General features: G+C 42.0%; 1 protein-coding gene across 4 annotated transcripts in view; it reads right to left on the bottom strand.

Annotated features, from left to right (window-relative positions):
• LOC117378412 (growth factor receptor-bound protein 10-like) overlaps window positions 1-18,180 on the bottom strand; it is a 62,353-nt gene that overhangs the window by 9,723 nt on the left and 34,450 nt on the right. For all 4 annotated transcript variants that reach the window (XM_055225380.1, XM_033975006.2, XM_033975007.2 and 1 more), the window contains 10 exons: window positions 17,629-17,744; window positions 15,917-15,991; window positions 13,731-13,868; window positions 12,631-12,741; window positions 10,141-10,239; window positions 9,053-9,130; window positions 7,106-7,222; window positions 6,560-6,626; window positions 5,869-5,956; window positions 5,701-5,794 (listed from right to left, as the gene is read on the bottom strand). In XM_055225380.1, coding sequence (XP_055081355.1) covers window positions 5,701-5,794; window positions 5,869-5,956; window positions 6,560-6,626; window positions 7,106-7,222; window positions 9,053-9,130; window positions 10,141-10,239; window positions 12,631-12,741; window positions 13,731-13,868; window positions 15,917-15,991; window positions 17,629-17,744 — 983 coding nt within the window. The remainder of the gene's footprint in view (window positions 1-5,700; window positions 5,795-5,868; window positions 5,957-6,559; window positions 6,627-7,105; window positions 7,223-9,052; window positions 9,131-10,140; window positions 10,240-12,630; window positions 12,742-13,730; window positions 13,869-15,916; window positions 15,992-17,628; window positions 17,745-18,180) is intronic.

The raw sequence follows: 18,180 nt of genomic DNA, 5'->3' as shown, positions 1-18,180 counted from the left end.
CAGTACTGTAGGGGGCGCTATAGTGTTCATTTACATAACAATTAATAGTGCATTCTATTAATACCCTGATATCACATGTGTGATGAGAATTTCAGCTGTCTAGAACCATGTATGTGCGTGTAAGAAATTTTTTAATGATTTTTTTTGTAGTATTTGCACCCCTGGTGGCCAACCGTGGAAAATGACTGATGGCCATAATGTAATTTTTTGTTTCTTGTGATGCCACTGATTTATTCCCCGAATTTCGTAAGAATCCGATAATGTTGGCGTTTCACCCCTATGGTAGGGGGCACTATAGTGTTCATTTTGATTAAAATTAATATTGCATTCCATTCATGCCCCAATCTTGCATATGTGATGTGAATGTGAGCTCTGTAGGGCAATGCCTGTGGTCGTGAGAGGACATCGAAAAAACAGGAAACGAAGGCGTATTTCGGTGGCGGCGTACGGGCGAACCGTGTGGAATTTGGAGAAAACGTGGATAACTTTTGAAAACCCATGTGTCTGGATGCGGCATGTGAAATCTGAGCTCATTTGGACCAAAAACCTGAGACTAGTAGCGTTTTGAAAACACGCTGCGAATGAAGTGGCGAATTTTTGATCCAAAATGGCCGACTTCCTGTCTGTCATAGAGCAGTGCTTCAATTCATTTTTATGCTTGTCCCCCCATCCTCTGTCACTGTTCTGATTTTTGTGTGTGTTTTCCAAAATAAACCAGGCTCCTCTCCCATAGGGGTGAATTTTTAGGTGGCGCCGTCGAGTCAGGGGGCATGGGACATTTTCCCGACACCAATTTTATGAAATTTTTCGCAGAGCCGGTCGATTCTATACCCCCATGTGAGACTTTTCGTGAATGTTCAGGGGGTGAAAAATGCGATTGTTTTGGCGGAAAAACGAAGAACAATGTTAATATGCAGTGTGGCCCTGAGCTGTGTGGCTCTGACTCTATATGAGAGGGGTCTGTGGCTTTGCACCGGCAACCGTGTACATAATACAGGTATGGTGTAATGGACTTTTTTGACCCTTTTAATGCTCGCAATTATCTCCCCAAGTTTCATGCCAATCGGACAAAGTTGTGTATTTTACCAATACTGTAGGGGGCGCTATAGTGTTCATTTAGATAACAATTAATAGTGCATTCTACTAATACCCTCACATCACATGTGTGATGTGAATTTGAGCTGTGTAGACCAATGCATGTGCGTGTCAGAAATTTTTAAATGATTTTTTTTTTAGTATTTGCGCCCCTGGTGGCCAACCGTGGAAAATGACTCATGGCCATAATGTAATTTTTTGTTTCTTCTGATGCCACTGATTTATTCCCCGAATTTCGTAGGAATCCGATAATATTGGCGTTTCACCCCTATGATAGGGGGCGCTATAGTGTTCTTTTTTATTACAATTAATAATCCATTTTATTAATACCCTCATATCACACGTGTGATGTGAATTTGAGCTGTGTAGACCAATGCATGTGCGTGTCAGACATTTTTAAATGATTTTTTTTGGAGTCTTTGCGCCCCCGGTGGCCAAGTGTGAAAAAAGACCTATGCCCGTAATATTATTTTTTGGTCCTCGTCATGCCCCCAATTTATTCCCCGAATTTCGTAGGAATCCGATAATATTGGCGTTTCACCCCTATGATAGGGGGCGCTATAGTGTTCATTTTTATTACAATTGATAATCCATTTTATTAATACTCTCATATCACACGTGTGATGTGAATTTGAGCTGTGTAGACCAATGCATGTGCGTGTCAGACATTTTTAAATGATTTTATTTGGAGTCTTTGCGCCCCTGGTGGCCTAGTGTGAAAAAAGACCTATGCCCGTAATATTATTTTTTGGTCCTCGTCATGCCCCCAATTTATTCCCCGAATTTCGTAGGAATCCGATAATGTTTGCGTTTCACCCCTAAGGTAGGGGGCGCTATAGTGTTCATTTTGATTAAAATTAATATTGCATTCCACTCATGCCCCAATCTCGCATATGTGATGTGAATGTGAGCTCTGTAGGGCAACGCCTGTGGTCGTGAGAGGACATCGAAAAAACAGGAAATGAAGGCGTATTTCGGTGGCGGCGTACGGGCGAACCGTGTGGAATTTGGAGAAAACGTGGATAACTTTTGAAAACCCATGTGTCTGGATGTGGCATGTGAAATCTGAGCTCATTTGGACCAAAAACCTGAGACTAGTAGCGTTTTGAAAACACGCTGCGAAAAATTTGGCGAATTTTCGATTCAATATAGCCGACTTCCTGTCCGTCCTAGGGCCGCACTATGATTGGCTTTTTTGCTTGTCTCCATGAGCTCTATCACTGGTGTGAATTTCGTCAAGCTAGGGCGAAAAATGCGTGTCGGCTCCCAATTCATTTTAAAATTTTGAATTTTCTAGGTGGCGCTGTCGAGCCGGTGTGCTTCGGACATTGTTGCAATGCCAATTTTATGAAATTTTTCGCCGAACCGGTCGATCCTATACCTATATGTGGGACTTTTCGTCGACGTTCAGGGGGTGAAAAATGTGATTGATTTGGCGGAAAAACGAAGAACAATGTTAATATGCAGTGTGGGCCTGGGCTGTGTGGCCCTGACTCTATATGAGAGGGGTCTGTGGCTTTGTACCGGCAACCGTGTACATAATACAGGTATGGTGTAATTGACTTTTTTGCCCCTTTTAATGCCCACAATTATCTCCCCAAGTTTCATGCCAATCGGACAAAGTTGTGTATTTTACCAATACTGTAGGGGGCGCTATAGTGTTCATTTAGATAACAATTAATAGTGCATTCTATTAATACACTAATATCACATGTGTGATGAGAATTTCAGCTGTCTAGAACCATGTATGTGCGTGTAAGAAATTTTTTAATGATTTTTTTTTGTAGTATTTGCACCCCTGGTGGCCAAACGTGGAAAATAACTAATGGCCATAATGTAATTTTTTGTTTCTTGTGATGCCACTGATTTATTCCCCGAATTTCGTAGGAATCCGATAATGTTGCCGTTTCACCCCTATGGTAGGGGGCGCTATAGTGTTCATTTTGATTAAAATTAATATTGCATTCCATTCATGCCCCAATCTTGCATATGTGATGTGAATGTGAGCTCTGTAGGGCAATGGCTGTGGTCGTGAGAGGACATCGAAAAAACAGGAAACGAAGGCGTATTTCGGTGGCGGCGTACGGGCGAACCGTGTGGAATTTGGAGAAAACGTGGATAACTTCTGAAAACCCATGTGTCTGGATGCGGCATGTGAAATCTGAGCTCATTTGGACCAAAAACCTGAGACTAGTAGCATTTTGAAAACACGCTGCGAATGAAGTGGCGAATTTTTTATCCAAAATGGCCGACTTCCTGTCTGTCATAGAGCAGTGCTTCAATTCATTTTTATGCTTGTCCCCCCATTCTCTATCACTGTTCTGCTTTTAGTGTGTATTTTCCAAAATAAACCAGGCTCCTCTCCCATAGGGGTGAATTTTTAGGTGGCGCCGTCGAGTCAGGGGGCATGGGACATTTTCCCGACACCAATTTTATGAAATTTTTTGCCGAGCCGGTCGATTCTATACCCCCATGTGAGACTTTTTGTGAATGTTCAGGGGGTGAAAAATGCGATTGTTTTGGCGGAAAAACGAAGAACAATGTTAATATGTAGTGTGGCCCTGAGCTGTGTGGCCCTGACTCTATATGAGAGGGGTCTGTGGCTTTGCACCGGCAACCGTGTACATAATACAGGTATGGTGTAATGGACTTTTTTGACCCTTTTAATGCCCACAATTATCTCCCCAAGTTTGATGCCAATCGGACAAAGTTGTGTATTTTACCAATACTGTAGGGGGCGCTATAGTGTTCATTTAGATAACAATTAATAGTGCATTCTATTAATACCCTCACATCACACGTGTGATGTGAATTTGAGCTGTGTAGACCAATGCATGTGCGTGTCAGAAATTTTTGTATGTTTTTTTTTTTAGTATTTGCGCCCCTGGTGGCCAACCGTGGAGAATTACTCATGGCCATAATGTAATTTTTTGTTTCTTCTGATGCCACTGATTTATTCCCCGAATTTCGTAGGAATCCGATAATATTGGCGTTTCACCCCTATGATAGGGGGCGCTATAGTGTTCATTTTTATTACAATTAATAATCCATTTTATCAATACCCTCATATCACACGTGTGATGTGAATTTGAGCTGTGTAGACCAATGCATGTGCGTGTCAGACATTTTTAAATTATTTTTTTTGGAGTCTTTGCGCCCCTGGTGGCCAAGTGTGAAAAATGACCTATGCCCGTAATATTATTTTTTGGTCCACGTCATTCCCCCAATTTATTTCCCGAATTTCGTAGGAATCCGATAATGTTTGCGTTTCACCCCTATGGTAGGGGGCGCTATAGTATTCATTTTGATTCAAATTAATATTGCATTCCATTCATGCCCCAATCACACATATGTGATCTGAATGTGAGCTCTGTAGGGCAATGCCTGTGGTCGTGAGAGGACATCGAAAAAACAGGAAACGAAGGCGTATTTCGATGGCGGCGTACGGGCGAACCGTGTGGAATTTGGAGAAAACGTGGATAACTTCTGAAAACCCACTTGTCTGGATGCGGCATGTGAAATCTGAGCTCATTTGGACCAAAAACCTGAGACTAGTAGCGTTTTGAAAACACGCAACGAAAAATTTGGCGAATTTTCGATTCAATATAGCCGACTTCCTGTCCGTCCTAGGGCCGCACTATGATTGGCTTTTTTGCTTGTCTCCATGAGCTCTATCACTGGTGTGAATTTCGTCAAGCTACGGCGAAAAATGCGTGTCGGCTCCCAATTCATTTCAAAATTTTGAATTTTCTAGGTGGCGCTGTCGAGCCGGTGTGCTTCGGACATTGTCGCGACGCCAATTTTATGAAATTTTTCGCCGAGCCGGTCGATCCTATATATATATGTGGGACTTTTCGTCGACGTTCAGGGGGTGAAAAATGCGATCCTTTTGGCGGAAAAATAATAATAAGAAGAAGAAGAAACCCAGGAAGAACAATGCCCCTCGCCATCACTTCGTGAGTGGCGAGGGCCAATTAAATTAAATTACCACTGGACACTGCCTTATATCTGTCTGAAGAGAGAAGCTAACGACACTGAAGCTAACGACACTGAAGCTAACGACACTGAAGCTAACACACCTGTTTGTTTATCTGTTTGTTGGTTAGTCCTAATCAGCTAAACGTGTGAACTGTGCCTGAATCATATTAGTGTAATCATTCAGGCCCTTAACGGCTGCTCACACCTGTTAGCATACAGGCTAGCACTATTGTCTTCCTGGTTTAGATTCAGGTCTGAAGATGAAGTTATAAATTAAGACATAGATGACGTCTTGGGCCTCTGTTCCTGTTCAAAGATGGATTGGCCTTTCGTAACAAAAACAGCCTCTTTTAACACTTTAAAAACCTTATAATTAAACATGATTTCATTTAAAAGTATAACATATGAACACAGATACAGAACACGGACTAAACCGGTGCCCTACATGTTCCACCATCGTGTTTAAACTGCAGCTCTGGGCCGTCCGCAGAGAGATTATCTTGACTCGTCCCATAAGTTATAAAAGAAAATTCGGCAGAGACACAGCGTACATAAAGCTGCGGCGCGGAACGGCCTAAACACGGCGCACTTTTACATCTGATTCATCCCGTTTCACGTGCGACTCACCGGCAGGATTTGGAAGTGCTTTATTTTCTGGTGGTGGCACAAGGTGAGCACAAAAGCCTTGGGGTTACTCTGGCTGTCCCGAAGCAGGAACAGGCTGGAAAAAGAGGAGAATTCATGACGATAAATGCAAAAAGAACGCGTGAACGTGCGAATGTCGTGCGTCTTTACCCGTCGACTTGGCCCTGCTGCATGATCATTTTATGAGCGTCTTCTCTCATGATGCGGCCGTGAAACCAAACCTGTGTTCTGTGAATGACTGAAGCACGGTTTAATTAGTACTTTATTTATCGTTAGTAATATATTTGTTTTATTTACAGTGGTGGAAGTAAAGTCCTGTACTTAAGTAGAATTTTCAGGTATCTGTACTTTACTTAAGTGCCTTTTACAGTGTGTACTTTTTACTTTTACGTGAGTACATTTGAGAGCCGTATCTGTACTTTCTACTCCACTACGTTTTTGAACAGGACTGTAAAGTAAAAAGTACTTTTCATCTAATTTTAGGGGTTATTTTGTACCATTCTGACTAAAGTTTTCGAGTTCTTTGAGCAAAACAAAAATAAAAACACAAAATTCAGAAGAAAAATTAAGAAACTGATTTGTGTTGTTACTGCTGAACAAAACATGTGTCGTTTTTGAATCAATATCTCCACATTTACACTTGAACAAATGAACAATACTTTTACTTTTCACTCTAAGTACATTTCTAAACAATTCCTTTTTTCCTGTTACTTAAGTAGATGTTTTCACGTGATACTTTTACTTCTATTTGAGTATTTTTTTACCTCTGTATCTGTACTTTTACTTAACAAATCTGAGTACTTCCTCCACCACTGTTCACTTGTCGTCGGGTGAGTTGTACCTGTGCTCAGAGAGGACGGGTGCAGTGGGCTCGAGCTCCCCAAAACATTCATACGCTGACCTCTTTTCTGCGTAAAAAAAATAAAAAAATACATCACTGTTCATAAAAGTTTGATGTCCTGTGATACCTTTGCGGTCAGATGATGTCATAGTCTGTTTAAAGAAGTTGACTGAGCGAGCGCGACGTCACCCACGGCGTTCGGCTTGGGTCAAACGAAGCTCCTCGAGGCTAGCGGTTAGAGCGGCTAATTTGGAGCAGAGTTTCATACTTGGAATTCTGACTGCGCGTATCATAGCAACCAAAGAGCCAATCAGGAGCGAGGCTGTTGAAGGTAACGCCCCGCCCCGCTTCCTTGCCCGCATCACTGGTTTAGCAGGAAGCGGGAGATTTGCAACGCCGTCAATGCTCACTTCCTGTTTGTAACGCGGCGGCTAGCACGTTAGCTACATCCATTTATATAAACAGTCTATGGATGATTTGCTAAAACGTAATCAGAGTAAACGCAGAGAATATGTCGTCATGGTGTTTTCAGGCGCTGCTCCTTACCCTCCAGGTCTGTCCTTCCTCCAGGGCGGCGCTCTGGGCCTCCACGGGGTTCTCGATGACGCGGCCTGTGCGTCCAGAAAAGTCCATGGCGACCAGGGAGTTCTCGGACACGCTGCGCTGTTTGGAGACGTGGCACACGGAGGAGGACGGGGTGGGGGGTGGGGCGGCGCACGGTTTGGGCCAAAGAAAGAGAAGAGAAGGGAGGTGGGGGTGGTAGACAAAGGTCAGAGGTCAAACAAGCCAGACACACTCACTGGGGGGTGATAAATCCTGTCTCCACAGCTCCACTTCAGTCAGACCACAAATTGCGGAGGGTTTGGAACAATTTTTTCCCAATTTTTTTGTTTGTATCCGATTTTTTTATACAGTCGTTCACATTACAACTAAACTGAGACGGCTATTTAACCCCAAAGTGAACGGAATGCAACCGCAAAACGACCTGCACGTGGACTACAAAATCTGACAGAAACCGACAGAACCCAAGGAGCGTGACGGAATCCGGCAGAGCACAACAGAACACAAAAGAACCCGACAGAACATAGCACAACGAAACCCAACAGAACTCGAGGGAACAACCATGAAGGAACCAGGCGGTGTATAATGGAACCCAAAAGAACCCGACAGAACCTGAGGGAGCACGACACACCTGTTTTGGATGTTTTTATTTATATTGCACAGCCCTTTGGACAGCTGTGGTTGTTTTTAAATGTGCTTTATAAATAAATTTGACTTGATCTGACTTGAATTTCCATTTGGAGGAGCGTGTGGCGAGTCGGAGCCGTGGGACACTGACGGGAGCTTCACCGACACAGACTTTAGAAATTATATTTAGGCCACGTCCACGAACAAAACACTTTTAATGTCGTCTCTCGATGGAGAAAAGTCACATGAACATGACGTGTGTTTAGACTAAACCAGGACTGAACCAGGACTAAACAGGGACTGAACCGGGACTGAACCAGGACTGAACCAGGACTGAACCAGGACTGAACCAGGACTAAACCAGGACTAAACCAGGACTAAACCAGGACTAAACAGGGGCTAAAGAGGGACTGAACCGGGACTGAACCGGGCATAAACATGGACTGAACCGGGACTAAACCAGGACTAAAACAGGACTAAAACAGGTTTGAACCGGGACTAAACCAGGACTGAACCAGGACTGAACCAGGACTGAACCAGGACTGAACCAGGACTGAACCAGGACTGAACCAGGACTGAACCAGGACTGAACCAGGACTAAACCAGGACTAAACCAGCACTGAGCCAGGACTAAACAGGGGCTAAACCAGGACTAAACCAGGTTTGAACCGGGACTAAACCAGGACTGAACTAGGACTGAACCAGACTCAACCTGGACTCAACCTGGACTCAACCTGGACTCAACCAGGTCTAACATATTCCTACATTGCTACATCACCCTACGCTGAGTCTAAACATAAACTCGCTTTAATTCCTCGTCATTCTAAACTGACGACACCTTCGCCGCCGCCTCAGGTTATGACGGGTTTAGTCCGGGTCAAACATGTGCTGGACATTAACACAAACAAACAAACAAACAAACATGTGACGGACTCTTTAGCCCAACGCTCCAGCTTTAAAACGTTACGTGTAGGAAGTACTTTTGCTGCCAATACTATTTAAACGAGTAGAATGACCTAAATCTGTCCTGTAAGCCTTTTACTACAGAACATGGTTAACCTCATTAGGCAAAAGGGCAAAGGTCATCGTTTAAATGGGAGTTCACTTGGCCGTTGTCCAGTTCCAGATAAAAAAGTGATCCGATCTGACGTGGATTTAGATCTCCGTGGTCATTTCGCGAGTCGACTGACAAAAAAAAAAAAAAACGCTCCTGGGTTTATCTCTGGCTAATTACTACGTCCCTTTGTCCAGCAGGGGGCACTGATTCTAGACTTAAGCAGGTGATTTTAAAGAGCGGAGCCTCACCACGGGCGCGGAGAAGTGGGAAGGGGCTGGCTTCCTCTGTTGTGGCAGGCTGTAGTTCTGGTAGAGGACGATGCCATACTGCAAAGAGACGGAAATACACAAATTTACACAAAAATCACTGTAGTTAAAGGTTTAATATCACGGTGTGTTATTATAATGTTGTGTTTTGTTCCATTTACACATGTTTAACGCACAAACCCTGCATGTTTAGGCTCGTCTCTCAAACTGAAAACACTCTGTCCCACCTTGTGATGTCATTATGTGGTGATACAGGAAGTGCTCCACTGTGTTTTTAAACTCCACACACCTTCATTTCTAGAATCATTTGGATGAGTTCAGACCTGGAATTTGTCAATCTACCACTGAACTGAAGCTAAAAAGAGCTGTTGTAAACTACCACTTGATGACATCACAAGGTGGAACAGAGCGTTTTGAGCTTTGGAGATGTAACAGACGGACAATAAAGTGTGACTTAAACATGTGTGAATGAAACAAAACACAACTCCAGGTCTGTTTTTGAGGAGGAAACAACATTAGAACATGGATAAAACCTCAAATTTGCATATTACAGTTGTTTGTCACTATATCGTGGTTCACCTTTCGTGGTCTCGCTGTTTCGCGGGTTTTTTTAGTACAATTTTTCATGCTTTTTTACAGTGTATGAGCGTGCATTGTGTCGTGCGTCCTGATTGGCTGTTGGACTGTAGACCATTGTCCATCAGTCTCCTCCGTGCCGTGTCTCCTGTCCAGTACAGAATGTGTTCAGACAAATTTACATAAACGTTGGATCGCAGTGTGACTCTGAAGTGCTGTACGTTTGCAATTTGTTTTCTCCCCGACAAAACCCACAATGTCGATGAAACGTTCTGCACCGACAAAGACGCCTACGAAGGTTTGAACTTTGAGAGAGTTTAAACGAGAGAGAAATTTGAGAAAATGTTAACGCCTGTGTGAGAAAAGTGTATAAAGTGTGTGGTGAGGGGTTTTACAGACAAAAACATAGAGAATAATTGTAAAAAATAAAGCTGATACTTCTGATGAACTTCCCGGGAAACGTTTAGCAGAACAGTCCTCGCTCGCAGTCGTACCTTGAGTAGTCTAAAAGCAGTCATCCAGCAAGTCCGGCTCTGCTCGTCTTCGGCGCACAGCATCTTCAGTTCTTTACAGTCGCTTCTCACTTTACTGGGCTGTCAATCAAGCAGCAGACACAGCGGGAGATGAGATTAACGAGCAAACACGGCCATCGCGGAAAGCTACGGAGACGCTAATGAACCGGGGAGACGTGTGGTTCTGCAGAGGCTCCAAACCTCCCGTTTTATCACAGCGTTTCAAGGTTAATGACGACGTGTTTGGCGATGTCCTGTTAGCATTTATGTGGCTCATTTAGCTTTCATTACGGGAAGGTCGTTAGCATAAACACACACGCGCACGAGGATTTGACTAAACAGTTCTTGGCCAGCCTCGATGAGCTTCATTTGACTTGGTCTTTATACAGTCTACGGTTTGAACACCACATATAAATCATTGGGTTCTCTGGACTCTAAACAATCGGTATCGTCAAGGAAAAACCCCGTATTTTCTGGACTGTAAGTCGCTCTGGAGTATAAGTCGCACCAGCCAAAAAAATGCATAATAATGGTGAAAAAAACATATATAAGTTGCATTTTTTGGGGAAATTTCTTTTACAAAATCCGAGACCAAGAACAGACATTTTATCTTTAAAGACAAGCTATAAAAATAAAAATAAACTGTAACAAAATAACGAAAATGTGAGATTATATACCGTAAATTTCGGACTATATACAACAGTGCAGCTAATTTAAAGATTTTTACTGCCTAACGGCCACTGGGGGGCGCTCTAACAGTAAATGCAAAAGTGAGACATGGGGAAAGATTATGAACTGAACTGCTTTTCACAGTTAAAAAAAAAAAAAAAAGAGTTTCCTAAATTAAAAATAAAAAAACCTTCTGTGTAAATATCACATGTTACAACACAAAAACCTGCGGCTTATATATGTACAAAATTGATTTTCTTTTCAAATTTAGCTGGTGTGGCTTATATTCAGGTGCGCTCTATAGTCCCAAATTTACGGTACTTTAATAATTTCACATATAAGTCGCACCCCCGAACAAACTATGAAAAAAGTGACACTTATAGTCTGGAAAATACGGTAGGTTGATCTGTACTAAAGAAATGTCATATGCATCGATTTGTTGGATAAAGTTTAGTGAGTAAAGTAATATTTTATTTGGTCCTTACAATCAAAATCAAGCATTATTCAACTTGTATAAGGTTGTAACATTTTTATCGTGACCAAAAGGGTTTAGGCTAAAGTAAAAGTTCAAGATTATTAGGATCTCATAAAAACAAAAAACACCTTTGTCTACAGATAAAGATTAATAATCAGCATTTTTAGAAGTGAAACTGCAAAATAAAACTCCCAAAAACCCCAAAAGTCCAGCTAACTCTCGACGCGTTCTCTTTTCTGCCGTGATCCATACGGACGCTTCATTTCAAAATAAAATAATCAGTTGGCGTCTGTGTAATCCTTCTGTCGTCCAGGTCTGATCCATAGCAAAAGACGAAGTCGGCGGTGTCCAATTTCGTATTAATCGGCCAAACGACTAAGGAACGGCCCCCTGCAGCCCTAAAACACACTGGCATCACTGAATTCACATCAGAGCCGCTCCCAGTCGCAGATAAACCTGTCATGATAACACGTTTAGAGAAGCTAACAGCATTAAAACACGATTTAAAGCTCACAAGAGTCACGTTTGCGTAATACAGGAGCTTTAAACGAACAGAATGAACCAATAATCAGCCACAGAACTGTTTTTTTTTAACTCTCTACAGCTCAAATCTTATGTTATCTTACATTAAAATAGCTAAATCTCCTTATTATCGCAAAGAAACTGATAAAAACTGAGCCGCAAACTATATTGTCGAAGCTTCCACATACTGAAATATAAGTTAATACAGTAATTATCATGACAGGTGTAACCGCAGAGGTAAAATCCCATCACCCCATTGACCGCCGGGACAGACACAGAGGTCAGAGGTTAGACAAACTAGATTTGCTGTACCATCCAGGCTTATCCCGTCGAGCTTATCCCCGATCAGCAGGTGCCCACCGCAGAAAACTATGGCCCGAGTCCCGTAGAGTGCGAGTTAGAGCCCCCTGCTGGGTCGTTTTAACCACGCAGATTTGGAGGACACCTGTTACAAAGCGCTTCTGCCAGAGATGAGGTAACAACACATCAGGAGGTTTGTAAGAGACCGCGGATAAAGCCCATTACGGTTTATTTTGTAGGTAAAAGTTAAAATTACGACAGTTTTTGCATGAATTTGAGCCGTGCCAGATCCTAGTTGTATCTTTGCGAATAGAAGGATCATTATTCTTCCAAAAGTGGTGCGGAAAAAGTACCAATAAATAACGCCGGTGCACTGTTAGCATGCTAGTTTTTTTGCTTAAAACGCAGCAAATACAATACAGTGTTTAAATAATCTGGTGAAGCGCTTTTAACAGGAGTCTTGATGCTAGTTTGACTCACAAAAACAACAACAAATATGCGTTTACCTTGATGCAGAACTGGTACTCTGTGGGGGCATTGTGGAGTTTTCGGCCCGTGATGGTGGAGAAGATGTTGCTCTCATCCAAATCGGACAGAAGCTGCAGATGTCTTGGTTCCTGTTGGTTTGACAGAGGGACAATTTAGATGTTTTGCTGTTTTTTGGGTTTTTTTTTACTGTAGCACTTTGAGATCTGCCTTCAAATAAAGCGTAAAGTTCTTTTTAAATGTATTTTTTTTTTTTTATACAGAGTGATATCCATCTGGTCCCCACGTCGTCTGTTGCGTCTCGAGCCCGGTCAAACGTGATCGTCCAATCAGATCCGTTTTTTCAATGACACATCATAGTATCGAGTATCATAGCAACCAAAAAGCCAATCCAGATCAACTTCAATGAAAGAAGGCGCCTGATTTGTCTGTTATTAATGTTCAGATCTTGATTTACAGACACAATCGTGAAATAAAAACCCCAGGATCATGTAGAGGGTTAATACGAACATTTAAGACGTTTTAAGATGTCCATTTATATATACAGTTTATGGCATATGTGTCAAACTCAAGGCCCATGAGCCAAATGTGGCCCGTCGTGCCATTTTATGTGGCCCGCAACAAGGTAAATTAAAATGTTTGACTGTCTTAAAATGTCAGTTTATCAGGAGATAGCAAGTTTATACAGCCATATTTTTTACATTTATGGAAATACATGTGCAATATTTGTAAAGCGAATAAGTAATAAACACAGAAAGTTTATGAAAAAGTAGTTACAGTTATTTTAAAAGTACATCTGGCCATTTGAGAGCGACCATTTTCCTGATGTCGCTTAAAATGTGTTTGACGCCCCTGGTCTATGTAAAACGAAGGAGCTCATTGGTCACCTGAGTCACATGACTGTTTTTCCGCCATGTTTTTCAGCCTTGCAATATAATTTTATTTTACTTTATTATTTCCGATACAGACGGACCCTGCGTGTCCCTAATGGGCTAATCCACCCGTCAATCGCCACTAGTCAGACTAACATCTTCGTAAATCATTAAAGCCGTGCCCGTTCTAGCTCCAAACGTCAAACCAAACGTCTAAACCAGCTCCACACAAAGCGTTGCGTTTGTACCTTGGACGTTCCTTTAGTGGAGTAGTAAAGCCCGGAACGCCGCAGAAACATGTAGAGCTTCTTCCAGGACTTACGGCCCGGCTCCTTCACATATAAATAGCCTTGGATTTCCGGACAGCTGCTAGAGTTTAGGAAATTCTGCAAGAGGAAAATGCAACAAACTGTAGGAAGGCACTGAAAAGTAATTATGTTTTAGCGTTTACAACATGAATTTAAAAATATAATAGTTGGAGCTGACGAGCGGCCCACATGTGCACAAATAAAACTTAACTCCTTTAGCAGTGGGACTTGGACACAGAGGAAGAAGAAGAACTGGATTTTGTGACTTAGAGACTCCACCAAAGAAGCTACACAGTGCAGCTTAGTCTCCATGGAGATCTTACTGCCTCGGAATCTTCCCAACTATGGCATTAAACTTCTTTCTTACATTGATTCAACTGCAGGTGTTTTTATTGTTCAAAAACACCTGGAAAACAATGATTCCTTCTGTAATCAAGCTCTCCTCTCCACAGATCTGACCTCTAACTTGGTCTAATCTTGTGCACGTGGAGATAAAGAAGTTTATTAATGAGATACTGTGGAACATTCCGGGCATAGCAATGCATCTCCATGGCTACACAAGTTGAAAAGTTACACAGTGCGCCTTTGAGTAAAAGTACAGATACCGGAGCAAAGATATGCTTTTATTTTATTCAACAGAAACAACTGATTCGATCTTTTATCATTATTTATGAACGTATTTATTATTATTATTATTATTATTATTATTATTATTATTATTATTATTATTATTATTATTATTATTATTGTTCAAACTATGAGCGTGTTAAAAATAATCCCTCAGCCTTTTCGACAGGTCTCAAACTAAAATAAAAAATACTTTTAAGTCCAGTTAAAAATGTAGTACAGATACTTCTCTCAAATGTAGTGAAGTAAAAGTAACAAGTATCCACTTTAAAATGTAGTCAAGTAAACTACAAATAAGTAAAAATTTATACTACTACTTTACTTTGTTACATAAAAATTCTAATTGCTGTGACTTAAACAGCTAGAACTTAAACAGTCCAAAGTCCAAAATGTTATAAAACGCATGAGGTGTGTTGTTTTTGCACATTTGTTTTCTTTTATATTGTGATAAACATTTCAGCTCACATCACCCTGCCGTAATAACCATGAGATTTCACGTGTTCACAGAACTGTAGTTGTTTTGAAAGTGTGAACGTGTCGGAGGGTGGACCTGTCATTGTTCTGTTTCTGTAAATAGAGGTTATGCAGATGACATCGCCACATGCAGAATTTTTAGATTGAGAGACGTTATGTGAGAGTCAGTGGTGATATAACGGCGTTTTGTCCTGTAAAAGCTGCAAACACTAAAGCAAAAACGTGCTGCTCCAGTTTAAAAACAAAAATAAAAGTCAACAAAGTCTGCAAAGTATTTAGTTTGAGGCTGACTCTAAAACAAGAAACACAAGTCAAAAGTATAAACCAGAGAACAGGTAAAACCGACTCGTGTGAGCTATAAAACTTGTTAAAATGCTGTGAGGTGTGTTCAAAACGCTCTGCCCCACCTTGTGATGTCATGAAGTGGCAGTTTTCAACTTTAACAGCTCCTTTTACCTTTGGTTCAATAGTAGATCGGCAATTCCACAGCTGAAATGATCCAAATGATTCTAGAAATGACGTGGCGTGTGGAGTTTAAAAACACAGTGGAGCACTTCCTGTATCACCACATGATGACATCACAAGGTGGAACAGCACATTTTTAGTTTGGAACGTGTGAAAGAAACGAAAAGCAACTCAATTCTTTACAACATAGATCAGAAAACAGCGTAATATGGTCCCTTTGGATAACATTTTTCTGAGTTTATGTGTTTAAAGAGTTTTGTTGTGGGTGAGTTAAACCGTACTTTGTCTGTGTCGTTAGCTAACACGCTAGCAAAGCTCTGCACAGTCACAGCAACAACAGAGAGACTACTTTCAGTTTCCATTTTGCTGTAAAAAAGCTATTTGCAAGCTAGTTTGAGGGAAAAAAATAGCTCTAAGGGATAAAAAAAAGGCAAAGTCGAAGCAAAGAAACACATTACTTGTCTGTTTTCTTTGCACGGTTTGAAATTTCGAGGGGCTTTTTCTTAAATCGAATGACGTCAGTGTTTAAACCCATGCATATTCCACTGCCACCGTCTCACCTGGAGGAGCTGAGACTGAGGGATTGAGCCATCGGACTCCTGACACCAAGCCACCATCTGCTCGGGAAAGAAGTTCTGCAAAGAGAGAGAGAGAGAGCTACAATTAGACCGTGGACTCTCAAAAGCCCTTGTGCTAATGCAAGAGCAGACTGGAGTGGCTGTCTGCATGCGCACCTCTCCTCCTCCCTTCTCCCCGTCACTGAGAACAAGCTCTGGGCTCAAAGACAAAGTGAGAGGGGGCACTCCAAGCCTGGAAGTAGATGCAGCATGATCTCACCCGCTGACGTAATCCCCTTTAGCGAGCGTTGCTACTCTTAGTGTGATTGACAGGCCACGGCTAGCGCTCTGGTGTTTTACTGTGCTCATTACTACAGAGCTGAGGTCACCTGCTGGCTCTGACATTCACCTAAATCAACCAATGCAATACTGTCACCGCATACCCAGCAGGCCGCGCCGGAGTCCACATCAGCAAAAGGTGCCATGCAAAGTCCCGGGCGCTGGCTAGCCACTTTGCGGTTTTAAAGCTCCTATATTACACAAAATGGACTCTCGTGAGCTTTAAGTCGTGTTATAATGCGGTTAACAAAAAAAAAAAAAAACGTGGAGTCGTGTTTTGTTTCATTCAAAATGCTGTGTTCCAGCTCTAGACTGTGGACTAGAAGAAGTGGACTAAGTGAGTGCGACGTCACCCACAGCGTTCAGCTCCAGTCAAATGAAGCTCATCGAGGCTAACAGTTATAGCGGCTAATTTGGACCTGAGTTTCATTTTTGGAATTATGACCGTGAGTATCATAGCAACCAAAGAGCCAATCTGGAGCGAGGCTGTTGAAGGTTCCCGCCCGCACCACTGGTTTAACAGGGAGCGTGCGCTTAGCAACGCTGTCAATCAAACCTGTTGCTAACGCTAGCAGGAGCGAACTCGGGGAAAGAAGGTGCTTGATTTGTCTGTTACTAATGTTCATATCTTGACACAATAGTGAAATAAAAACCCCAGGATCATGTAGAGGGTTAATACGAACATTTAAGACCAAAATGACGAGTCTGACAGCAGCAGGTACAGAGAGAGGGGATGGTTTTTCAATAGAAAGTGAATTGGAGCCAGAATCGATGGAGCCGGAAGTGTGCCCATGATCACTTCCTGTTTGGAACGTAGCAGCTAGCAGGTTAACTATGTCCATTTATATATAGTACAGTCTACGGTTCCACCTGGTGATGTCATGAAGTGGCAGTTTTCAGATTAACAGCTCCTTTTACCTTTAGTTCAGTAGTAGATTGACAATTCCTGAAGCTGAAATGATCCAAATGATTCTAGAAATGAAGGTGTGTGGAGTTTAAAAACACAGTGGAGCACTTCCTGTATCACCACATGATGACATCACAAGGTGGAAGTGTTTTCAGTTTGAGAAAAGAAAAACTCAGCCTAAATCTGCAGGGTTTGTGTGTTAAACGTGTGTGAATCAAACAAAAAAACACAACTCCAAGTCTGTTTGTGACGAGAAAATGACATTATAATACCACAGATTAGAAAACGGCGTAACATGGGACTTTTAAACACGCACATGAGCCTTGAATCTCTCCCGTTTTCAGTGTGCACTTAAAAATATTTAAAGGTAAATTGGGCGAAGCGTGCCTCGGGGGGGTGAGGGGCGATGGGCTGCGTGCTAAAAGCCAGCAGTCACACAAAGGTCAGCTGTGGGATGAAAGTGACTCACCAGGGGGTTCCTGAAGAATTCATATTTGGCATAGTTCTTCCTGAAGAGGAATTTACTGTCGCTGCTCATGGAGGATTGAACATGGACCACGAGCTCATGGTCCTCCAGACACCTCTCTGCAACGCACACAAACACACTTAAAGCTCCTATATCACACAAAACTGACTCTTGTGAGGTTTAAACCATGTTATACTACTGTTACCTCCTCAAAAACAGACCTGGAGTTGTGTTTTGTGTCATTGATGCATGTTTGAGTAATCCTGCATTATTAATATTCGAATCCCCAAAGCTCAAAATGCTCTGTTCCACCTTGTGATGTCATGAAGTGGTCAAATTGCAAGTTAACAGCTACTTTTTACCTTTAGTTCAGTAGTAGATTGGCAATTCCAGGTTCTGAAATCATCCAAATTATTCTAGTGAAGGTGTGTGGAGTTTAAAAAAAACACACTGGGGAGCACTTCCTGTATTACCACTTGATGACATCACAAGGTGGAATAGAGCATTTTGAGCTTGTGATGTCATGAAGAGGCAATTTTCAAGTTAACAGTTATA

This window comes from Periophthalmus magnuspinnatus, chromosome 11, assembly GCF_009829125.3.
Source record: "Periophthalmus magnuspinnatus isolate fPerMag1 chromosome 11, fPerMag1.2.pri, whole genome shotgun sequence".
Lineage (NCBI taxonomy): Eukaryota > Metazoa > Chordata > Actinopteri > Gobiiformes > Gobiidae > Periophthalmus > Periophthalmus magnuspinnatus.
The sequence above is the reverse complement of the archived record's forward strand: the minus strand, read 5'-3'. Positions and strand labels throughout refer to the sequence as shown.